The sequence below is a fragment of the Nelumbo nucifera genome, chromosome 3 (genome assembly GCF_055504915.1).
Source record: "Nelumbo nucifera cultivar China Antique chromosome 3, China Antique-T2T, whole genome shotgun sequence".
NCBI lineage: Eukaryota > Viridiplantae > Streptophyta > Magnoliopsida > Proteales > Nelumbonaceae > Nelumbo > Nelumbo nucifera.
Window position 1 is genome coordinate 110,295,018 of NC_142651.1, and position 26,499 is coordinate 110,321,516.

General features: G+C 36.6%; 1 protein-coding gene across 1 annotated transcript; it reads right to left on the bottom strand.

Annotated features, from left to right (window-relative positions):
* Window positions 1-304: 304 nt before the first annotated feature.
* On the bottom strand, window positions 305-24,858 carry LOC104607150 (Peptide chain release factor 1). Its single transcript, XM_010272688.3, has 11 exons — window positions 24,515-24,858; window positions 22,660-22,760; window positions 22,094-22,192; window positions 18,971-19,154; window positions 18,739-18,787; window positions 18,561-18,639; window positions 4,310-4,384; window positions 4,153-4,230; window positions 1,479-1,637; window positions 848-943; window positions 305-760 (listed from the first exon to the last, which is right to left on the bottom strand). The coding sequence occupies exons 1-11, from the start codon at window positions 24,675-24,677 to the stop codon at window positions 566-568; spliced, it is 1,278 nt and encodes a 425-aa protein (XP_010270990.1). The 5' UTR covers window positions 24,678-24,858; the 3' UTR covers window positions 305-565.
* Between the last annotated feature and the right edge of the window lie 1,641 nt (window positions 24,859-26,499).

A 26,499-nucleotide genomic window follows, 5' to 3' on the forward strand; every position in this document is an offset into this window, starting at 1 on the left:
ACGCAATGTTCCTATATATGGATGTCCAAAAGTTGGGTGGCCGAAATCGACTATTATTCCCAGAGGATCAGAATTGAAATAGGGATCTTATTTCTTGTACTGTTTTTTCTAGGTAAAAACTGTCGAGGTGTATCGATATGTAGCTCCCCGATACACCTCTATAGGGGTTGTATCGGGTCAGACTAGTTCAGACTATAGCTGGGACATAAACTGACTCCTCTGAACCGGTTTTGAAGAAAAATAAATAAATAAGCCTTTTGCAGGAATCACAGGGGCTCCATAATTTGTGTAGGAAAAAAGACGATTTCCATCAATGCCGCCAAAAAGTCGGTTTTAAATGTTCATTGCCCAAAATGGAGAAGCACAAACCTTGCCGAATTTGAAATTTTTATGCGCCTTGGAATGAAATTCAAAAATGTTAACAGTACAGACCATAAATGAAGAGGAGCATCTGCTGAAAGACGCAAATCTGCTGCAACAGACCATAAATGAGGATATCTAGACCATCAAATTGCATGAGATTCAATATGTTAGTAGTACGACTGTACGAGATCGTCGACATCTTTCACTGCCTTGAACTGAAAGATGTAATTGCATCCATCTCCTGCTGCAAGAGAAGAGCATCAATGAAGACATCTAGACTATCCCCCTGCATGACATCATTAATCGAATGGTGTGTTATCCCAACACGGTGATCTGTCACACGTCCCTGGGGAAAGTTGTATGTTCGGATGCGTTCAGATCTGTCCCCACTTCCAATCTGCTCAACATATCAGGTGCTTGTATTTATTTTGAGGAAAAGATGAGATACAACTACCTACTGCAAAATAATCTTACATGCACATACCTGTTCTGATCGAAGTCTTGATCTGGTTGTCTGAATTCTAGATCTCTCCATTTCGTATAACTTTGCACATAATACTTTAAGTGCCTTGGCCTTGTTCTGTCAACGACCATAAATGAACGGAATTAAGAAAATAACCCCCCCAAAAAAGGTGATTAGCACTCAATCACAGCAACAATGCCAATACTAACATAACTGGAACCATGACCTTACTGGACAGATGATGCTTGTCTATTGGTACTGATATTAGCTTAACCTATTTTCAACTTTTATTTTTATTTTTCAAAAATTTTCTAGTCCATTTATTATTTAATCCAGCCATGCAAGTAACCATTCAAACTAGATGCTCAAATGGTTGAAAAGCTTTTAAGCCATGATGCTAACTCCAATAGTTTTAGTTTGAAGTGGTTCATGATTCAAACATTAAGTAGGGCTAGCAACCTAATTGTGTTATGGTAATTGAGATTCTTTAACCTCATTGCTGCACATCTAACCAGCACTCTTTTTAGTCAGCCAATGAATATTTAAATGTTAAGACAATTACAGTTACCAAAGGAACAGGAGAAAATTATTAGCTCCTAGTGCAAAGCATTAAGAAGATAACGAAGAGTCGCATGAGGTAATAATCAGTTACCATATGCTGCGAACGTTCATCCTGTATCGATACAGTAATTCCTGATGGAATGTGAGTTATCCTTACTGCACTATTTGTTGTATTTGCATGCTGACCACCTGACCCACCCGATCTGTAAGTATCAATTCTCAAATCTTCACTCCGCAACTGAACATCTACCTGCAGAAACCTCACAGAGGAAAATGAATAACAATCTATATCAAAAAAAAAAAAAAAAGATAACCACACTAAATCGTATTATCCATGATTGAACTTCAATGCTATATTTTTATTTCAGATGTGTATTATGGGCAATAGGATTTGCCAGTTTATCAATATAGAGCTGACATGTATAGGCTATTACGCAGTCCTGTTTCCAACTATCTGGGGTTTTAGGAGGGGTGGACTTTATATAGACCTAACCATTGGCATTTTATCACGAAAAGTGTCCAACTCAGACTTAAACTCATATTCTCATGTTTGACATATGTATATATGCTCATTTTTTGGGGTGTGCTTGTCTGAACTCAGGTGTACCTCACCTAGCTTGTTACTATATTTTGATAAATTAACCTTCAATTTGTTGTTGATTATGTAATTTTTTATATTGTAGGTTTAATCATGATACTTGGAATTTAAGCAGTTAAGCCTATGTATGACTTGAATGTACAAATACAAGTTTTGTATTAATAACACAATACTATAAAAAATTGAGCTGAAAGGCTTTTTAAAATCTTAATACACACCAATATGCAAATCTAAATTCTGAAACATCAAATGACATAGAAGTCTTTTTAAAATATTTTGTTTCAGAATTAGATTTGCATATTAGTGTGTATTCTTTTGTTTTCTTTCTCAAAAGTGGCACTTCATTTCATTCAAGAAGCAGCTTCATCTTTACCTTCCCTTTCTTTTCCTTTCCTTTCCATTATTTTTCCTTTTTTTTTTATCTTTTTGTATGCAATGTGCATGAAGCACATACACCTCTGTCCTGCACCTGAGGCATATGCCTCAAAAAACACCAATGCCTCTGGCATACACCCTCAGGGCGTTTTGGGGGCACCGCATACACCTCCCACGCCTTTTAAAACATTGCCTTCAACATCCTCTGCTCTGAGGCTAAGATCATCCACACCTATCTTGACCATTGGCATCAGATACTTCTCTTCTAAAACATTACCAATTCCTCTCTCTCTCTCTCTCTCTCAAAAAAAAAAAACAAAAACAAAAAAACAAAAGAACAAAGATTTGCTTACTTCCACCACTGTATATAAATCAATTAATTTCTTCAATCACTTGGGCTTCATCCACTATAACCTCCTCTTCACTTGAAGCACCATCATCTGCATCTTCATTTTTTCTATCTTCATCCTCATCATCATCCTGCAGTGGTCTCGTCCCATAGTTTCCCTTTCTTTTGTAGACCTTTGAAGATGCCTATGAAGTGATGATTCCTTTAGATTGTTCTTTGTCCAAGCTACAGCCACCAGAATTCCATTTAACTTCATTTGGTGGTTGCCATTGCAATCATATTGTGGACCGAGCTGTCAACCCACTGCCATCCTCTAAAGACATCAACTAAAGTGACAAGGCTAAAAACCTTCAAGGTCTTCACCTAATCCCATATAAAGATTTAATTGCATTCTCAACATTTGCTAAATAATGGGAAGGTTCTCAAGATTGAAATAGGTCTTTATTTATCAAAAAAGATTCAAATATGTTTTTAGATGTCTTCTTTTGTAGCAAATATTATTTTTTAATCCCACTCCTTAGGAAATAAATATCTTGTAGCCCTTAAAAGAGGCATATTATAAAATCCCTGTAAACTCTTTTGAGATGATAAATGGAATATGAATTTTTTCTTGCAGTTTTGTGGTGTGGTGTTGATCCACCTAAGAAGATTCTAGTAGTCTGATCTTTTGCATTTTCAAATTACACACTTAAGTCCTCTTAATTATATTCTTATTCTTCACTTTATTTTGTTGTAACTGAATTTCATTCACCGACTTTCTTAGTCTTTTCATCCTGTTTCACCCTATTCTTCTTTACAAGTTTTTCTTGCTTTTCATTCCTACAGAGGACTCTTTTCCCCACGCAACACCATGAACTAGATCTATTCAACCTTGCTTTAGACATTCTTTTGGAATATGGTGACAACCCCTTTTCTATTCCTGTAAAAAACCACCTTCAACAGAACTTGACCCTAAACAAGCCATCTGTTCCCTTTTTCATTCCAATGTCACCTTTGCCTTTATTTTGGATTGATGACTGATGGTGGTGTCTCAGCCATCACATCAGAGAGGAAAGGTATTGGAGCCATTTTGTTTGATATAGAGATCAGATAAAGGGAGTTAGAAGGGGCTGGGGGGTTGAGATGCTTGTACACTTCTTGGTGAGGAGTTTCTGCTCTAAGAGGATAGCAATACTGCTATTCTTATTGATCAAAAAAAAAAATACTGCTATTCTCTTTTCTACACTGTTCAATGGTCGTCAGCATCAAACTTAAAATATTTCCCCTTTTGTTATGCTAAATGGATTCCCATCAAAATAACATTGCATCAAGAAACAGGAAACAAGAAAGGTTTAAAATATAACCAATCTGAAATATTACGAGTTAAGTTCTTGCACAAATTCTGCAGTCTTTCCAATTTTAAATCAGAGAACTTCAATAAAAAGAAGAAAAGCAGTCAAATACCTCATCAGCTTGGGGGAGGATAGCAACAGAGACAGCACTGGTGTGAACGCGTCCAGACTTCTCTGTTACAGGAACTCTCTGCCAGCAGAAAATTAATCATAGCTATCTTTAATTAATGCTGACAAAGAATATTAAAGACAGGTAGATTTAGAAGCACCTGTACTCTATGAATGCCACTCTCAAATTTAAGTTTCCCATAAGCACCATCTCCTGTAATCGCTCCACTAGCTTCCTGAGAAATGGAAATGGGTCACAAATCACAAAGTAGAAAATATTTAACCATTTCTCAAGCTCTCAAGCTCCCAGATAATAGACCACCCAAAGTTTTAAATGAACAAAGATAAGGAGAAATGATAAGAAATAGAAAAGCTATGAAGAATACAGAAGGGAAAAATTTTCTGCTGTCATAGAGTACAGGTGGATCTAAATCTACCTGTACAAATACGGAAGGAGCTTCCACTTTAGAAGCACTCCAATCAGATTTATAAGCTATAGGATGGATGCAAATAGCAAGGGCAGTACAACAGTACTCAAACAGCAATGCTGAAGTTCAAAACTTTGCAGAGGAAAAAGGGAAGCAAGAAGGAAGAAACTAAAGCTCAGCTGTGCAGGTCAGCTATTCAACCAGGGAAGTTGATGGAAAGACTGTTTCAGGAAGGGATGCTCTGTTTACTACAAGGTCAGAGATGCCAAAACTTTGGGCTAATATTCCTAAAGAAGAATGGCAAAATAGACTTGTGCTCTCAGTGAAAGAATACGTAAAAGATTGGAGAAGGTTGGGTTAAGAGATAAAAAGGGTTTTGAAGATTACAGGCAAGAAAGAGACCTTCCCTTTTGAAGCAAACAAGGCAGTGCTAGTTATCCCACAGAGTATGCCGGAGTTTGCCGCAACATGGTGGTGACCAATCAAGGGATGGTAATGATCCATAGGCAGGCCTATTCCAGCAATGAAAAGCATTGGAACTGACAGGCTATTTCTAAGAAATTTGGGGCTACCTTTCCACTTTTTGTCTTTTCACAAAGCTGGCTACACTTTGTTGAGGAAAAATGGAACAGTTAGATGTTTCAGACCTTTGTGCAGCCAGGATAAATAGTTGATGCTAAACCAGAGCAGGTCCCGCATATAATTGAAGTTTTTGTTGATGTAGTACATAAAGCATGGATTGCTTCATCCATTGAAGCTCAATGGTGGAGAGAAGGTGGTGCCAGTGGAGAAGATGATGACGTGGACAGTGGCCTGTTTCAAGAGGAAAGGCAGAAGGACAGAAGAACTTGCATGAGAAAGGAAGAGTAAAAGACGGAAACCGAAGAGCCTTGGACCGTGATTCCTCTTTTATAAGAAACACCCTTATACAAGTGGTTGATCCCAAGGCCCAGGTTAAATCTTATGCGCAGATGGTTGCATGTAAGACTTTACAACCATCTCAGCAGCAAGGAGAGGGTTTTCTTTTGACAAGTGGAATTTTAAACGCCTTGAACCAAACCTGTCAAGGATTGGTTCGTCCGGTTAAACCAAGAGCTCTAGTTCAGTTGGACCAGTGTCATGTGCTCCCTTTAGTGATCATATGACAACTAAAAGGGCAGAAGGATTGATAGACCATAATTTGAGTCTATCTTCTTCCAATTCAACTCAGAACAAAGGGAACACAGTTAGAATGAAGACTGCCACCTTCTTTGTGTTGGCAACCACAACAGTCCTCAAGAAATCTGGTGAAAGATTGCTCCAATTCAAGGTATTCTCGGGCAAAGTTGGAGGACTCAAAGGCTGGAGATGTAGGGTGGATAAGTTGCAGCGATTCAGAGAGTGAACATGTGGGGTCAGCAGATGGTTCTCTGTTAGGAAGTGTTGACAGTGACAAGGCAGTGGATGTTAAGACACCAACTACCTAACTACTGAAATCTTGATTGAAGAAGAGGGAAGCTGGGTAAAGTCGACCCTTGACCAACCAAACTTGGTCTTGCAAGTTAGCTGTGAAACAAAAGTGCCAAGGATAGAAACAGAGGGTGAGACTGATGACTCGGATGAAGGAAATTCCAGACCTAAAGTTCCACAACTACAGGGGAACTGTGAGGTGGTAGACAACAATCACCAACAGTCAAGCAAAGGTCAGCCAAATGAGGGCAAGCAAAAGAGATCTACAGATTATCATGAGCCAAACAATTTCATGGCACCCAGTGCTTTAAAAGTGCAAGGCACAAAGGTGAGGCACGCACCTTTTTAAGCAAGGCACAAATTTACAAAAAAAAGCTAAAAAATAAAAAAAAGTCAAAAAATTAAAAAAAAAAAAGCTAAAGGTTTTAAAAAATAAAAAATTATTAAACATAATGTTAATAAAAAATATAAACTTAAAATAAAAAAAAATTAAAAAACCTATTATCTAAAATTAAAATACATAAACATAACATGTAAAGCATATTCAAATGAAAATTTAAAATAAAAGCAAACATATAAAGCATTTCAAGCATGTAAAACCCACAATCTCTTTTTTTTGCTTAACTGCATTGCTTCAAGTAGCTAATGTGATGTAAAACATATTGCATTCTTGATTCTATAAGTCGCCTTTGTACCATGCCCCTCGAGGCAAGCCCAAACAAGTCTGTTAGGGTCTGAAATTCTTATTTCTCACATAAAAAATAAATGATTTTATAACTTTCATTGCCTTTTAAGAAGATATTTTATTGCAATGAATGAATGAACAACATTAGCCTCGAGGGGCGTGGTCGGGGTACGGGGGAGGAGCCCATAGTCCTATCATTATACTCAAAAAAAAAAAGCGCACGCCTGGGCTGAGGCGCATCAGGTGTGCGCCTTTTGAAAGGGGTGTGCCTAGGACCTGGGCGAGGCGCATACCCCAAAATGCGCCTTGCCTGTGCGCCTAGGCACGCCTTTTAAATCACTGATGGCACCTCCACTCAACTAGAAGGCAACTTCATTACAACTGATCAGGATGAGATGGCAATGAGTGACAAGTTGCTTTTCATGAACCTTCTCCAGTGTCAGGTACCGTTGTCAACTCTGCTTTTGGAATTAATCCTCTTTCTATGCCTGAAGCAGGTGTTCCGTGGTCTACCAGATGTTGATCAAAGGGCTTGAAGTTGTTGCTTGTGATGATGGTGGTTTTGGGGAATTTTAGGAAAATAGAGGAAGAGAAGAAAAATTTGGGATTTAATAAGGTCTCCATCAGTCGACTTTTACTCAAACAACAAGAAACACATGAAGTATCAAAAAATATTTAAAGATGGATATTTATATTTAATAGAACCAAAGTCAATAAAAATTTTCAATTTTTCAAAATGTGAATGTCCCAAACATTTATGCCATAAATCCCAAACATTATTTCTTTGTCCAACAAAAGATCCAGAAGTGGATGAACTAAAATACGTTGATGATGTTGGTGCTTGAGAATTCTCAAACACCAATGCAAATAAACACCCCAGCCTACGCCCCTTCCCTTTCACCTTCCCAGTGTACCGGTCCTAAATCAGACAACCATCGTGACTTGTCCAGACATCTCTCATGCAGTTCAGGTAGTTAGTTTGTTTCAGCCAATCCCACATAACTATTGTCCATCGGATTATCCGTTATGGCCGTGGCACTTTATCTCAGGGACCATTCTTTTCCTCCTCTCCTATTCAATTGAGGGCTTATGCTGATACAAATTAGGTAAGATGCCCTGACACCAATTTTTGGGCGACTCCCTCATTTCTTGAAAATGCAAGAAACAACAAACAATTTCTAAGTCATCTATAGAAGCCGAATACAGGGCTATGTCATCTGTATGTAGTGAGATTGTTTGACTTTAGTCTCTCGCTAATCTTTGCGTTCACCTCCCTACACCTATTCCTCTCTATGTTGATAACTCTAGTGCCATCAAGATTGCATCTAATCCAGTGTTCCATGAGAGAACCAAGCACATTGAGGTGAACTAACACTTTATTAGGGATCTATTTCTTGCTGGCTCCATCTCTCTTCCACATATAGCTTCCGATTTGCAGATTGTTTTTTTTTAATCTAGACATCCATATCTTGTGGGCAAACTGATGTTTGTCTCATTAGCATTAGTTTGAGGGGGAGTATGGAGACACTTGATGTACTATAGTTCTATGGCCTATGTTGTACTATAGTATTAGTCTCTTCTTTTTATCTTTCAGCCCTCTAAGGGCTCTTTTTGTAATTCTTTATTGTTCTCCTTTAGCCCTTCAAGGGCTCCTTTGTAATTATGCATAATTAATATATAATTTGACTCATTGGGGTGGAAGCAAGGTTTAAGATGTCGATGTTGATGGAAATGTCGCTTACAAAAATATAGGACATATGTCGAAAATGTCTAGGGGAAATATTGTAAAAATTAGAGATTGTGGAAATTTTATGAAATATGTGGAAAGATGCAATGATATTTTGTAAAATGATAAAAGCATTAATACATATTTCTAGACTATTATCTTATTCCCAACCATTATATAAAGCTAAGAAACTAAGATCAATAACAAATTAGTAAATGACGATTTACTGATTTATTATGCATTTTGATGTTTTTACAAGGTTATCTGATATTTTCCTTTCTTATTTTTAATTCTAATATAATTATTTCACACTAGTAAATAGAAATACATTTATTCTGATTTTTTAAATATTAAAGTTATAATACAATATGTTTTATTATAAATTTAATAAACTGATTCTCCTTTTTGTAGTATTAAGATTATGATAAATTCTGATTTCTTATAAAACTTAATGAATTTATTATGATTTTTAATACTAAACTTATAATAAATTATGATTTAGTATAAAATTTAATAAACTTATTCTGATTTTTTATATTAAATGTAGAATATTTTTTATTATAAAATTTAATAATCATTTTCTGATTTTAATAAATAATTTAAAAAATACTAACCAGTTAATATTTTATTACTTGAAAAATATTTTATGTTTTATATTGTAAAGTAATTAATTTATTCTTTTGGTTTTATATTTTGTTAATTCTTTTTTATAAATATTTTATTTGAAATATTAAATAGAAATTATTAATGGAATAATTTATATTAATATACTGTATTCTAATAATATAATATACTAATATATTATATTATTAATGTACATTAGTCGACATCGTGTCGACATTATCGACATAATAGGAAAAACGTCTTTTTTTTTTGGTTATTTGGACCAATTTGGTCGACATTTCCGAAATAATGTAATTTTTATATTACCATCCATTTTCATGCCGGTGAGCCTCAACATCGACATATGTTGGGCGACATTAGTGACATTTTGCAACATTTGAAGTGGAGGTCGATTCATTCTGTTAGGTGTCTAACATGTTAGATGTTCTCAAGAACATGAAGATTTACAAAAAAAGGGATAGGAGAAGAGGAATTATCAAAAAAAAAGGGAGAAGAGAAGAGGGAGAAAGTAGAAGGGTAAGTCTAAGAGGGAAACAAAAGCAAGTCTGTATGAGGATAGTTAGCTGGAATTGCAAGGGTTGGGTGGTGCGAGAAAGAGAGGTTATAAAGGAGGTTTTTAGGAAAGAGAAGCCTAGTGTAGTCTTGTTGCAAGAATTTAAATTGCTAGAAGTTGACAACAGATGGATGAGAAGTTTGTGGAAGAGTAGGGGAATAAGTTGGGCTTTGGCCCTTTCTTGGGGGGCCTCGGGAGGTAATAATTACCTTGCAGAGGGATCAAGTTTTGGAAACTGTAGAAGAATTGTTTTTTTTTTTTTTGAAAACTGTAAGGTAAAGTATTTCATTAATAACAAAAGGGCAGAATACAAAAGGCCCATGTACAATGAGAGACTGTACAGCAGAAATAGACCAAAAAAAAAACTCAGAAAATCCAGCCTCCGAAAAACAACCCAACAAAAATTTATGATCTTACAAAAAGGAAATCAGGCTCAAAAAAAAAAGAACAAGTTTGCCTGTTTTAAAAAGTGAATGGTTTGTCAGCCACAAAAACACCATCCCCATGATCCTGTTGAGCACCTCTTCTTTTGATTTCTGCCTTCAAAAATTCTAAAATTTCTTTCACCCCATACTGCCCAGAAAACAGCAGCGGGGAGGATACTCCAAGCTACTTTTCCAGCCTTGCTGAGGCCTCCTAGGAGCCAAGCCTCTAGGAAGCCCTTCACATCCTTTGGGAAACAAAGATTAACTCCAAAAAACTCTAGCAGTCTTGTCCAAACCCAACAAGTGAAGTCACAATGTTTTGACAAGTAGAGGATGGGTTTGGGTGAGTGTTGACCAATGTTTATGGGCCAAATGGTTATAGGGAATAAAATGAGATGTGGGAAGAATCGAGTGCCATCAAAAGGTTGTGGGAGGGGCCTTGGTGGTGTATTGGGGAAGACTTTAATGTTGTTAGGTTCATAGACACTAATAATCCTAGGCAAAAGATTACAACTAGCATGGGGAAATTCAACAATTTTATTGCCACTTTTGAGCTTAAGGATATGCTTCTCCTCCATCATAAATTTACTTGGTTTCACCTCCAACTCAACCCAATTTGCTCTAGGTTGGATAGATTTCTCTTCTTGATGGATTGGGAGGAGCATTGGGGTGATTTAGTATTGAGGGCCCTACCTAGGGTTACTTTTGACCATTGGTCGGTTACCCTTCATAAAGTTAGAGAATGGTGGGAAGAAGGTAGGCCTAGCCGCCTAGGATAAAATGGAAAGGGATATTATTTAATAGGAAACCACAATTGTTGAAAACAAAGATCAGGAGTGGAAATTAGGAGACCAGATTCAGTCCAACACAAGACAGTCCTTACATTGTGCTCACAGCCTTTTAGAGTCGTGCATCGGGAACATCTCCACATTTGTATATTTTTATTCATGGGAGATATTCCCAATGCACAACTACAAATGGTTGTGAGCACAATGTGAGGACTGAATCCGATTTTGGAATTTAGAGCATTTTGGAAGGATAGAAGAAAGGAAACAGGAGCTGGTTGACAAGAATTGAAGGTTTGGGTTTGCAAAAGTTTCAAGGTTTTTTTGAGGGAGATAGAGAGCTAAGGTGGTTGTTGAAGAAACAATTAGAGGACATTCTGCAAAAGGAAGAGACTTGTTGGAGGCAAAAATTGAGGATTAAATGGATTAAAGAGGGCGATAAGAACACAAAATATTTTCATACTACGGCCAATGGTAGGAAAAGGAAGAATTTTGTGTCCAAATTGGAGTTAGAAGGTGAGGATATCACTCAACCAAGGGAGATAGCTAGGGCTTTTGGGGAACATTTTGAAGGGGCCTTTGTTTTTGGGAGACAAATAATGGATCAAATTCTAATTGCTGTTGAATGTGTTGAAATTAGAAAAGGGGTTAGTCTGTAAACTAGATCTAGAGAAGGCTTATGACATGGTAGATTAGGGCTTTTAGATGGATATTCTCAAGCGTAGAGGTTTTGCAGAGAGATGGTGCAGATGGGTAAAGGGATGTATTTCTTCATGCCATTTCTCGATTTTGGTAAATGGAGTAGCTAGAGATTCCTTTCCTGCTAAAAGAGGTCTTAGACAAGGAGATCATTTATCCCCCTTTCTTTTTACCTTGGTAGCTGATGTCCTGAGTGAATTGATTGTAAGGGCAGATGCTAATAACATGATTAGAGGCTGGAGAGTTGGAAGGGAGGAAGTGGTGGTTACACATCTACAATTTGCAGATGATATTATTTTGTTCTGTGAAGGGAAAGAAGTAGATCTTGTGAACCTAAAAAGGATAGTGCATAATTTTGAGAGGCGTTCCAACCTTAAAGTGATTGGGGTAAGAGTTGTGTGGCAGGGGTAAATTTAGGGAGTGAAGAAGTGGATATGCTAGTGAGACTCTTGGGGTGTGAGGCGAGGGAATGGCCATTACAATACCTGGGACTACCATTGGGGGGAATCCAAATGCAAAGAGCTTCTGGTATCCAGTGATTGAGAGATTTACAAAGAAACTTGCAAACTGGAAAAGGAACTACATTTCCCTGGGAGGTAGGATAACCCTAATTAAGTCAACATTGGCTAACTTGCCCATGTATTTCCTATCTACCTTTAGGATACTAATGAAAGTGGCAAACAAGTTAGAGAAGATTACTAGGGACTTCCTTTGGGAACCAAGAGACTCTAAGAAGGATCGCCTAGTGAAGTGGGAGGTACTTTCTAGAAGTAGAGAATGGAGGAGGCCTAGGGATAGGAGATGTCAAGATGAGAAACACAACATTATTGGGGAAATGGTTATGGAGGTGGTCGTTGAAACAGGATAGACTTGGTGTTTTAAAAGAGCAAGGCGCAAAAAAGGTGCAGGGGTCTATTTGCACTTGAGGTGCAAGGCGAGGCGCGTGCCCTTTTAAGCAAGGTGCAAAAAATAAAATAAAAAAGCTAAAAAATCAAAAAATGCCAAAAAAATCAAAAAACTATTAAACATAATCTTAATAAAAATATAAACTTAAATTTTAAAATAAATGTTTTAAAAAACCTATTATCTAAAATTAAAATACATAAATATAACATGTAAAGAATATTCAAATGAGAATTTAAAAATAAAATCAAATATATAAAACATTTTCAAGCATATAAAACCCACAATCTCTTTTTTTTTCTAAATCGCATTACTTCAAGTAGCTAATGTGATGTAAAACATATTACATTCCATGCCCAGTGTTTTAAAAGCGCAAGGCACAAGGCGAGGCGTGCACCTTTTTAAGCAAGGCACAAAAATACAAAAAAAAGGCTAAAAATAAAAAATTTATTAAACATAATGTTAATAAAAATATGAACTTTAATTTTAAAACAAATGTTTTAAAAAAATATTAAAATACAAATATATAACATGTAAAACATATTCAAATGAGAATTTAAAAATAAAATCAAATATATAAAACATTTTCAAGCATATAAAACCCACAATCTCTTTTTTTTTTCTCAATTGCATTACTTCAAGTAGCTAATATGATGTAAAATGTATTACAATCCTGATTCTACGAGCCGCCTTTGTACCATGCCCCTTGAGGCAAGCCCAAACAAGTCCACATTAGGTCTTAAACTCTTAGTTCTCACACACCGGAGCTTTGAGAACCCCTATTTGGTAATGTTGTTCATTCATTCATCCTTATAAAATGTCTTTTTAAAAAGCAATTAAAACTATAAATCATTATTTTTTATGTGATAACTAAGAATTTAAGACCTAATGTGGGCTTGTTTGGGCTTGCCTCGAGGGGCATGGCATGGGGGTCTGGGGGTGGAGCGCCCCCCCCCCCACACAAAAAAGCAAAATAACGTCTAAGTTTCAAAAGGCGCATGCCTAGGCTAAGGTGCACATCTAGGCGCACTAAGCATGTGCCTTTTGAAAGGGTTGCGCCTAGGACCTAAGCGAGGTGCCTACCTTGAAATGTGTACCACCTGTGCACCTAGGCACGCCTTTTAAAACACTAGATAGACTATAGCACAGTATGATTGGCAGCATACATGGAGTGGCAAACAATGGTTAGGATGCGGGAGTTGATCCTAGGGCTTCTCAATGTTCTCCCTCGAAAGCTATTTGTAGTCTTATGAGACTACTGACAGCCCAAGCTGTGGTGTATAATCAACAAGAAATTAAGAGGATGAGAGGAGAGAATGAGAGGAGAAAGAGAAAAGAAGAGAAGATTTCAAAGGAAGGATTTCAGAAAAGAAGAAGATGCTTAATCTGCCGCCCCCTCTTTCTATTTATATTAATTCTGAAGTAAGGATAAGACTGCTTACATGGCAAAATTAAAATCCTAATAAAAGACAACAATTAAAGTCCTAATAAAAGACTAAAAGACTAAAGTCCTAATAAAAGACTAACAACTAATTGTGGACTGACACTTAAATAACTAGTAGTTGTATACGAGTACAATAGAAAGAGGTGGGGACCACATCAGTGGTTTCTACACTATTCATGGTATTTTGCCTTCAATCCTTCCTTACATTAAACTTGATGCTTGTGCAGGAAACAAAGTGTTGTTCCAAGAAGATGTTTGGGTTGGGGAGAGTCCCCTTAGGGATAGGTGCCCTACTACTTATTCACTGTCAAAAAATTAAAGTGATTTCTTCGTTTATTGATAATTCTTGGGACTTGGGATTAAGGAGACGCCCAAGGGAGATAGAGATGGCAATGGTGGATGAACTAGTTTCCCTTTTAGGGTCAACCTTTCTGGATCAGTCTTGTGAGGATAGTAGAATTTGGAAACCTTCCCCATCTGGTGTTTTCACTTGTTCCTCTTTCTCTAATGTCCTCATTCAATCAAATAACCTTGCAAGAAACTTTCCATCAGAGGAGGTATGGTGTAGCCCTGTACCCCCAAAAATTCAAGCTTTTCGTTGGAAGGCGGTTCTTCAAAAAATCAATAATCTTGATATGTTGCAATGAAAAAGGCCAAATTTCTGCCTTTCACCCCATAATTGTAGCCTTTGCTTGGCTTCTTGTGAGACGACCACACACCTATTAATATTTTGTCCTTTTGTGCAATTTATTTGGTCCTGGTTCTCCTCTCTCTTTTTTTGCAGATGGACACCTCCCCCGGATGTGATAAGCCTTTTTGACCCAAGATTTTTCAGGCAACCAAAGAGGCGTGGTAGAGTGATGTGGAGAGCCGCAAGAGCAGCTATACTCTTGTCAGTCTGGGAAGAAAGAAATAACATGATCTTTGAAGGAGTGGAGGAATCCAAGGAGGCAACTATAGAAAGAATAATAACCATTATGACTATCCATTGGTTGAAAACTCTTGATTTGTTTAAAGATTTCTCAGCTGGACATATTTAGGAATTGGGGAGTGGTGGCAGCTATAACATCTATAAAACCTATTGTGCAGGAAATGTGGTCCCCTCCAACACAGCAAAGAATAAAGTTGAACTTTGATGGGAGCTCTAGAGGTAACCCAGGGCCTTCAGGTATAGGGGGAGTATTCAAAGATGGAGATGGGAGAATTGTTGCTATGTTCTCTGGGCCAATAGGGATGGGAGAGTCATTGCGAGCATAAGTGATGGCTCTGTTTCAAGGTGTAAAATATGCCAAGCAATTGGGATTACACCAAGTGGAGATAGAAGGAGATTCTAAATTGTTAATGGACTGGCTGCAATCAGGCAAGTTGGGAGCATGGATGTATCAACAGCCCATACGGGAAATTCTCAATATAACAAGGGAGCTTGATGCGGGCTTCAAGTGGAAAATAAGATCAGCTAATGGTCTGGTTGATACCTTAGCCAAACAAGGGACAATGAGGGAAAGTTTGTTCTGGGCAGTTTTGTAATTCAAATTACCTAGGCCCAACTCCTATCTTTGGGTCCTTTAGGAGTTGGGGACAATATCAGGGCAGAGCTATTAGTTGTTGTACAAGGGGTGGAATTTGCAAACCAGCTGGGGGTACAACATCTAATAATTGAAGGGAATTCCAAAGTGGTGGTGGGCTGGTTGAAAAATCCTGAAGATGCTATATGGCGTTACAAGAATGAAATGAAGAAATTCAGCAAATACTTTGTCTGGTGTGTTAGCCAAGCAAGGGGTAAATAGGGAAGAATTGTTTTGGGCTCAGCTGTGATTCCTGTATTTCTTTCATAGTTTACTTGTAAGATTCAAGGAGGGGCTACAGCTCGCGCTTCTCCCTGGGATATTGTATGAATTCACAACTCTAAATCAGCTTTTGAATTAATAAAATTTACTGTTTTATTCATAAAAAACTCCTATCTTAGGGGTTGACAATTGTATCTTAATTTTCAGTAATGAAGTTATCGTTTCCAATAAAAAAAAAGGTTTGATTGGCCTAGTCTCTTAGAGGATGCTAAAGTGGATAGAGAGGTCCTTTGAAGTGGAAAAGATTAAGGAAGTGGTGTTCTCTGGATAGATCCAGGGTCGGATGGTTTCACCATGGCTTTCTACCAAAGATTGTTGGGATATAATAGAGAATGATTTAGTGGAGGTATTTAGGGAGTTCTGTGAGAGGGGTATTATAAAATATAAACTTGGTATGAATGCCACTTTTATTACACTAGTTCCTAAAAGGAGAGGTGTTAATCATCTCAAAGATTTTAGAGTAATTAGCATGGTGAATTATCTTTATAGGGTAATTGTTAAGGTATTATCTTTTACGATTCTGAAGAGTTCTCCCTCTCATTGTTTCTCTGAATCAAGGAGCATTTGTGCAAGATAGACAAATTACTTATCAAATCTTGATTACTAATGAATGTGATAAGGAAATGAAAAGGTCAGGGAAAAAAGGTGTAATTTGCAAGTTGAATTTGGAGAAAACTTATTATTTGGTTGATTGGCATTTCCTAATTGAAGTTTTTGAGGCAGTGTGGGTTTGGAGAAAGGTGGTGTAAATGGATTTGGGGTTGTTTGAAAACTTGTTAATGGCACAGTGGTGGATTTTTTCTCTGCTAGGTGCAAAAATTAAACAGGGTGACCCCCCTTTCTCCCTTTCTATTCACCCTTATTGCTAATTTGTTAAGTAGACTTATCCTAAGGGCTGATTCAAGGTGCCTAGTAAGGGGTTAGAGAGTGGGAAGAGACAATGTACCAATCACCCATCTTTAGTTTGCAAATGATGCTATGTTGTTTTATGAGGGAGATGAGCTAGAGTGGACTAGGAACCTAAAGTCGTTAGTGCAACTCTTTGAAAGATTGTCAAATTTAAAAATAAACTTTGAAAATAGTTGCATAGCTAGGGATATGGAAGAAGGGGAGATTGAAGAGTGCAAACATATTAGGGTGTAATGTTGCTCAATGGCCTTTGACTTACCTAGGGTAACCTCTTGGAGCAAATCCAAAAGAAGTGAAGTTCTAGACTTTGATGGTAGAGAGGTTCTCTAAGAGACTTGCTAGTTGGAAGAAAGGGTATTTATCTTTGGGTTGCAGAATTATTTTGATTAAATCAACCCTCTCTGGTCCAACCTACATGTTTATTACATAGTTTTTAAGGTTCCGGTAGGTGTGAGAAGGAAGATAGAGAAGATGATGAGAGATTTTCTTTGGGATCTAGAGGAAGGAAAGAGGGACTATAGGATTAGTTGGGATGTGGTAAGTAGAGATAAAAATGTAGGGGGTTGGGAATAAGTAATATACAGAAGATGAACTTAGCTCTCCTAGGGAAATGGATGTGGAGAATGCCACAAGACCAAGATAAACTATGGACAATGGTGATAGTGAGTATTAATGAGCTTTCTGACAATGGATGGGCTGCTGGAGCATTGGCTAGGGCAAATCGAGCTTCTCCTCGGAAGGCTATCAATTGGGCACAACCTTTTAGTGGTAATAGTATTAAATTTAGGAACATGTTTGGTTGGGGTCTTCCCCCTTGAAGGAATAATTACCCTCACTTTTTTCACACACTTGCTTTAAAAATGAGCCAATTTCTAAACTCTTGGTTTCTTCAAATTTAAGTAATGACTTTAATTGGGACTTGGGCTTTCGGAGGGTATAAGACACTACAAACTCCAGAATGTGCTTACACTACTTGAACTGTTGGAAGAAGTCTTTCTTGATCCTTCCAAATCTGATAAGTGAATTTGGATTTGTACTCCTTTTTTTTTTTTGATCAATAACAGATTCAATCAATTCATTCAAATTTCAAAATATTTACAGCAAGGAAGACAAGAACTCTTATCTTCCGAATACAACTTAAACCCTCCAAAGAGAGAAAAAGAGAAAAAGAAACAATTAAGTTACAGCTTAGCCCAAAACATTGCTTCCCTTTCTATCCCTTGTTTAGCTAATCCATCAGCTAAAGAGTTAGTTGATCTCTTAACCCAACTCATCCTGATTTCCATCTCCCGCACCAGCCACCTGAATTTCCACTTCTCATTTCTGTAGTTCCACAAACCGCAGTCATCTTTAATCAGCCACCCTATCACCACCTCTGAGTCCCCTTCAATTATGAGTTTCTTGACATTCATCTCCTTGGCTTTCTGAACTCCTTCCATAACTGCCAAGATCTCAGCTCTAAGGGAATCCCCCACACCAATTGTGCCTGAGAACAGGGCATAAATGACCCCGTTCTCATCCCTAAAAACACCTCCAATCCCTGATTGTCCCGGATTCCCCCTACAACTCCCATCAAAATTTAACTTTAAGAAACCAGCAGGTGGGGGAGTCCAGGACACCCTTATTATTGGTTTGACCTGAGTGTAGTTTGCAATCTCACCCCACTTTCAGTTCCTCTTCGTGTGCTCTTTGACTCCTTTTCCTATTAAGCAGGTATGGTGTAAGCCTATTCCTCCTAGAATTGGTGCTTTTTGTTGGAAAGTTGTTCATGGAAAGATTAAAATGTATGATTTACTTCAAAGAAAACGACCAAAGTGATGCTTATCCCCTCATTGGTGTGTCTTTTCTATTTTATTTTTCTCTAAAATATTTTTTAATGCAACATTATCAACTAGGCAATTAATGCATGGTCCAAACTGGAATATGAATACATACCTTATATCCTTTAAGATCAGACTCTGTTATGTCTACAACCTCAAATCTCCAACCCTTTTTCAGTGAGTACTTCTCATACCTGTTATAGATAAAAACCAATATCTCAAACTCAAGTTGGAATTTCGTATGGCTTATAATTAGTTCATGACTAGCAAAGGTAATGAGTGTAGAAACATACATTTTGAATATGTCCATTGCAAACAAAGAGGCCTCTTCCCCTCCGGTCCCTGGTTCAGTTTATTGTCAATAATACCATATAATATCTAAGAAAATCCTTGATATCTAAGGTTTCTTCTTTATATCTTGCCACTAGCCAAAAAAAAAAAAAAAGATTGAAGAAGTTTTGTGTAACCAAAACATGAGGGTGTGGTTAAGGCTTCCAATAGAGTTGCCCATCTATAAAATAGTACCTGCTCTTACTTCCAATATGCAATCTCTTTCATCAGCATCATCTTTAGGAAGCAATGCTTTTAGCAGGAGACACTGCAGCCTTTTCTCCTCTTCCATGGCTTCACCCAACTCCTCAGCTACCATGTCAATCATGTCCTTGTCTTCAGGACATTCAGCCATCATTGACCTCAAACCCTCCATCTCCTATGTTAAGGAAAAGAACTATCTGAAATACTGAATCATTGAAGCTTCAATTATAACCAAATAAGCAAGGATGGATTCCTCAGCATGTTCTTACTTGGCATGTTATAACTGTAGAATGTTTCTCATTTTGAATACTCAGATGAATTATGATGTCTAACAGAGCAATCATTTAAGATGTGAATTTGATATTTTAGTTTGACATGCATTGCAAGTTGGGTTCAGTCCTGTTCCCAAGAATGGTAGCCAAATCCTGATAAATGTTTTTTTATCAACATTCAATTTTCTTAACAAGAGGAGATGCAAGTCACCCCCAATAAGCTAACATTAAGCACCCCCCCCCAAAAGGGCCAAAACTTATATGTACATTTTTACATTACAATTTTTACCACACCCAAAAATAGTTAATTGCTCTCTATCAACCCCTCATTTTTCCATGGAATCAGCCAAAGTTTTTTTTTTTTTTTTTGATAAGTATCAGCCAAAGTGTTGTCTATTATATATTTCCAGCTGAACCAAAATCTCTACATCCCTTGTTAGTTCCCTGACCTCCCTCATTGTGTTCCAATAAATCCATGGAACTTGTTTCGCTTTTTTCATCCACCTCAACACAACTTTTGAATCCCATTCCTGATAAATGCCCACAAGCATGAAACATTAATGATACATCCCTGAGCATGGTTCATGGTTGATGTATAGATTGTCAAAATAATGTGTGCTGCTACCAATTGTACCTCGTTTTTTTTATTAATAACTGTGAAATTTGTAAATATAGAAAAGTAAAATGTGAATACAATACAGTATACAAACAGTCATACTGTTTAAAGCTGCACCAAACTTCCTTTACAAGAAAAGAATGCTAACTACTGGCAATGAATTGGTTTAAATCCTTGAAAGAGGAAGCACAAGAGGAGCCAAAAGGAGAGAGGGTCCAAATTTGGCCATCAGATTTAGATGGATGCAAGAACACCCCATCAAAGATTTGTAGTAAAGAAAAAAATGCTATTTAGTTCAAAACCCCTTATGCCCCTCCTAAAGACAAGGTCCCAATCAAAACTAGTTGGAAAGACGATAAAAGAGGACAAAGGCTCATTTTTGAACTCAGAAAGCACACATAAAGATGGAAATCGGTCCTTCAGAAGGGATTCCAACCCAAATGTCTTCCCAAAATTTAATATAGTCCCCAGTACAAGAATCATACCTCACAAAGGGAAGGAAAGTAAAAAAGCATGAATGACCTTCCAAGGAGAAACTTTGGTTACCCTAGCCAAAAGTCCATGAATACTCATTGTCAACTTTGCCCACAACTTGTCCCTCTCTTTAGGCAGTCTCAACAACCATTTCCCCAACAACACTACATTCCTCTTTTGAATATTCCCAATACCAAATCCATCGTATGTTTTACTTCAAATGACTGTTTCCCAACTAACCCTATAATCCCTTTTTCTTTCCCCTGGCATCCATAGAAAATCTTCTCCAATTTTCTACCCACACCTTCTAGAACCTTGAAAATAGACAAACAATAAACAGGAAGGTTGGTTAGGGTAGATCTAATCAGGGTAATCCTAACACCCAATGAGAGGTACCCCTTCTTCCAACAAGCAAGTCTTTTAGCAAATTTTTCTAGCACAAGGTTCCAAAAGTTAAGGTTCTTCGGATTATTTCCAAGAGGTAAACCTAAATATTTCAAAGGTCACTAAAAGACAACAACCCCAATATATCAGCACCTTCTATTAATAACCCCTCATCCATGTTAATCCCCGCTATGCAACTTTCATCAAAATTCACCTTAAGGTTTGACATTTGTTTAAACAGTTGCACCATTGATTTCAAGTTTCTGACCCGCCTTGTGTCACCTCCTTCACAAAATAAAATTGTATCATCTGCAAATTGCAAGTGGATGATTGGCACGCCATCTCTGTCTACTCTCCAACCATAATTGTCAAGGCATCGCTTAGGCAACTAGGTGGTTTTCAAACTTCACCTCACCCAAATGCCATATAAAATTTGTACAAGGCACACGCCTAGGCAATTAGGCAGGCACTTAGATGCAAAACACATTAACGCATAATGTTCATTTAATATTTTTTATAACGGTTTTTTTGCTACAAATAATTTTCATTAGTTTGTGTTCGTTATTACAATAGAACCTATCACATATTATCACCCTTTTTATTAGAAGGATACTAGCAAACATTTTGTCTTTTTAGGGTTTTATTTCATGGCAGAATCAAATAGAAGAGGGAGACTGGGAGAGCTGTCCGGTCAGGTTCATTTTCAACTTTTTTCCTTCCTTCTTGTTGGGCAAAAGCTTATCCTTTCCACATATATTTTATTGAAAAAGATTGTATTTATTATATCTTCTATATGACCATTTGTTCAAGAAAGAAGACAATAAAAAGTGTTCCCCAAGATCCATAGAATATTGGCATCTCATGCATATTAACATAGTGATCATAAAGTAATGTGCATGCAATATTGGTTGACAAAAAAAATCCAAATTTTCATTTAAAGCAATAAAGCAGAAAATCCTTAAAGAGATGAATTGAAAAGCATCCCAATTTCAGTGGGTTAAATGAGCCCAACTGTTGAAGGTAACGTTTTAGCATCATGCTGAGAATATAAACATTAAAGAAAGTGCTCCCCAATAATCCACAGAATGTTGGCATCTGATACATGTCAAACACACAGTGATCATTCAGGAAAAAGACCATGTAATTCTAGTTGACAAAAAAATTCCAAAATTTCAGTTAAAGCAATAAAGCAGAAAAGCTTTAAAGAAGTGAATAAAAAAATCCAATTTCAGTGGGCAAAATGGGCTCAAACGCCAAAGGTAAAGCTTCAGCATAATACTGTAAATATAAACATTAAAGAAAGTTTCACAACTTTCAGAAAGTACATACAAATAAAACATCTTCTAAGTTTTCATGCCTACTGAGTACCTTCTGTTTGGCCCTTAGTTCATTGATGAGGTCCATAGTGCTACTGAGTTTTCGAAGCTCCTTGTTGGCCTTTGAATATTCTGCGGGTGAGGCTGCTGGCTGTCTTCAGTTAATACCACAAATTTCACAGAATTGCAACACTTGGTTATTAAGTTTCAATGAATAGTTGACCAAAGGATCATAGAAAAGAAGTACAAGAAACTTATGGCAGTGGCCAAACTGTTATAAAAGGAAAAGGCAAATAAAAAATAAAAGCACTTCAAAGCATTTTGTTAAGCATCTAGTTACACAATGAGAGTATTCAATGACTCAACAACAAAGAGTAAACAAAAGATGAGAGAAATCACAGAAAATTTAACAAGAATGGAAATCGATGAAAATTAACAACTTCAAGAGGCAGATAACAGAAGTATATTCATTAAGAGAATGACTGTAGGGCCATGGGCAGATGAATATCGGAGTGATTGTTGCCATCACTTAAAACCTAACCCTTCAATTAAACGAGTAAAATGAGATCAATAACCTCAAGATATAAAACTGAGAAATTCACCAAAAGAATATTACACCTTGTTCATCAGACCCTGAAGGCAAGCACTTCTCTGTTCAATTGAGGACAGTCTTTGTTCCATGATCTTGATGAGGTCAGTGGACAACTGTGTATTCGGTTCTGCCAAACATTAGAGATTTTCTACATATCAAAACTAAGAAGGAACTGATATGGATAAAGTATGAAATTTGCATTACCTAAAACAATTAAATTTCTGTATGTAAATGGAGCATTATGCTTTAATTAAAATTAAAAAAAAATCATCTGGAAATATCTACATAATTGCTTTAAGAAACTAAAGATAAATCAATTGATCAATAAATCGTCTGTCAACTATTAGAGATCCATGATGCCGTTCCACCATTCCACTAGCATTCAAATGTTTTATTAGAGACTTAGACTTGTACCAAGTACAAACCAATTGTTTCACAGGTGTAATCAAAGACTTTTGTTGAAAATGACCAAACCATCCCGACTGAATCCTTCAAACACTGTCGCCAATTGGTCCCATCCCTTCCATGGGAATGCGTTCATTTGTAATTTACCATTCCAAGATTTCAACTAAAAGGGAACGGGGAAGGGTATAAAGTATGTATATTGATTACAGAAGTGTGATCTAAAGGCATGTACTTTAGATCTTTAGACAGAGAAAAATTGCAAACTAGGATATGAGTAGTTGAGTTGAATTTAGTTTTGCCATTCATCTATCTCAACATCAACACTCTTATCACTTTTTTTTTCATTTCTTTCAGAACATAACTACAAAAAAAAAGTGAAAGATAAAATGTTGCTTCTTCATTACCGAACATTTTTTTCCTTCTCTTACCAAAAGCATGGCGAAAACCAGCATTCATAAAAGGGTAATGATCAACTCTCTCTTTCTTTGTGAGGGGATTTGGACTCCCCATAGGATCTCCACCCAAATTAAAAATAAACTGACTTGAAATGTGACTCCACTAAATGGTTCGGAACCCAGCTCTATGTAAGTTGTTCCATTGTGACTTTAGAAAGGTATTGGGAACCTCAAGCCATCCCAAATGGCTTACCTAAAATCCTAGATGGGCTAGAAAGATAGCTAGGGTCGTAGGGAAGTCTAGTTTTCAAACCAATTACCCATCAATTATTAAATAAACATCAGAACAAGAAAATAGTCTAATCAAGAGGACAAAAAAAACAATGAGAAACCATAATTAACGGAAAATAGGTAAAAATATAACAAGGGGAAGGTTACTGAAAAACAAAGGGTAAATTGGGAGGACGGATTTGGGCCCGTCCCAGGAATGGCCAAGGAATGGCCAACAAATGGTAGCAGATATGCATTAATGGGAACAGAAATATGTCTACATGAACAGATATGCAATGATGGGCAACACGAAGGGAAAAAAAAAAAGAGAGAAAACCAGGTACGCGTAAAGCTATCACCATAAAGTAAAGACCTAGGAAGCCCGTCTAATGGAAGTCGAGATATCACTTTGAGGTAATGAACATGTGACCTTGGCTTCCTCCCGATTGTTTTACATCATCCATGGTAAAATAAAACTTGGGGATGTTTGCAGTTGAGAATCAAATAAATTGCGAGATTATTACTAAACTTAAAAAGAAGAAAAGGATTGAATGCAGATGTTTCGATGTAGGGTAGGGATAGAGCAACCAGATCCCTCACAAAATCACTCACGCTCGGTCTCAGTTAGAAATAGGGTTTCACAACGAATGATTAGTTGACCGTAGGTAGTATCACGAGGAGCAATATCGAACATAAATCCCAAGATGGCGAGGAAAAGAAAAGCAATATAGAAAATTAGAAAAATCGCTAAATGAAAGACTGATATCCGAAGCTATACGAATGAAAAGAAAGAACTGAAGAGGGGGAGTACCAGTCGAATAAGAGCGAGAAGTAGAAATGAGAGTAATCGCCATTTTAGAACGAACCAAACATCTCAAGTTCTGCATGCATGGAGCAAAGGTAGATAGAGAGTTCAATCTTCCTTTCAAGTCTTGAGACAGATTTCTCCATACAAACCATCCATGAATTCTCATTTTCGGTCTTTCACTTCTGTTCCCAGTTCCCGATTACAATTTACAAAGAGAGAGCTAGAAAACCTACTTATACTTTGCAGGTTTAAGATACGCATGGGCGCACGGAGATCTCGGGTAATAGACAGTTTAGACAGTTCGCCTGTCCTTCATGAAACCCGACCACCTAGAAAGAGAGCTCAGTGACGATGCGTATCTCGAGTAACATACTAACATACGCATGAGCGCACGGAGAGCTCAGGCTCAGCTACAAGTCGGGCGGGGTTACGTCGGGTTGAGGTCAACCCTGACCCAACCCGATCTGGGTACCTCAACCCTAATTCAAGGCCCAAGGGATTGAGTTGAGTTTGGTTTGGGCCAACTTCTCTACTACATTTGGCCAAATATTCTTATTTTCTAGAATCTAAGGGTGAGGTAAATTCAGCTTTATGATTATTATATATTTATTTGTAAAAATCATGTTATTTAAAAAAAAAATGTTCTATTTTCTTATTCTACTAAATATTTGATGAGTTCAATTTCAGCTCAAAAGTTAAACAAAATTAATTAAGCTTGCAAGTTAGAACTCGCGAGCTCCAATTCAAGCCTAAATTTGACATATCAAATTAGTGCAAGAGGTTGGGAGAATATTCCTTCTTGGCTGGACCTAAGCCTTTGTAATCTTTTATATGTTTAATTATTTTTTATCTATCAAAACAAAAATTAGTGCAAGAGGGAGAAGTCGGGGCGGTGATTGTGACTTGTGAGAGCTTCCTCATTCTTTGTGACAGCAAAAAACAACTGAGCAAATAAGGGATTAAAAACATTTATGTTATTTGAAAACTCTTTAAAGTATTTTGGATAAATACTGTTATATTCATTAATTAACAACATTTTATACAAATTGAAAATTTTTTAACTAATTTCTATAAAATTGAAAGTTATATTTAACAATTATCAAAAAGTATAAAATTTTAGTTATTGCTATTATTATAGTTAATAACCTAGTACAGATGGAGGAATGAAATATTATAATGTTGGAAAATAAAATTATTAATTAATTTATATTAGAAAATAAAAGATAAATTAGTGTACTTTTATTAGTAAATTACCTAATTAAAATAAATATTTAATAACAATTTAAAATAACTTTCAATACATCTCCATAATTACACAAACATAACAATTTATCAAAAAATTCATAAAACTACATTTTCAGAAAATAACATTTTGGAAATTAAAAGATATAAAATTTTTGAAAATTTATTTAAAATGTATTAAATAATTATTGAAAATTATTAGAATATATGGTAAATTAGTATAATTCTCTAAGTAAACCATTTAAAAAGAAAATAAATTACTTAATAACAATTTAAAGATAAATTTTCATAAAATTACATTTTTTTAAAATTAAAGACAATTTAGTTTACTTTTAGACAATTGCCATGTGGTTGATACTTAGTATATCATTTTTATCATCAAATTGAATATTGGACTGACGAGGGTGGATGCCTTGCCTTGAACCCGCCCAACATTGGGGACAAAGTGGCAAAAATTCAAGGATTCCCCATCATTAGTGAGGAATGTGTTCCTTGCCCTAAATTCACTTGACACTGAGGAAGAGGCATGGAAATTCGAGAGTTCTCCACCCCTAACAGGTGTGGGTGCCTTACCTTGAACTCGCCTGACACTAAAGACAGGGCGGGGATGGAGTAGAGTGTCCTGACTACAAGATGGAGATAGGAATGGGGTGCCTCACTCCGTTGCCATTCCTATATAATTGTTAATTATTAGTAAAATTAATAAAAATATTTACTTTTGTAATTATCTTTATTTACTTAAAGTC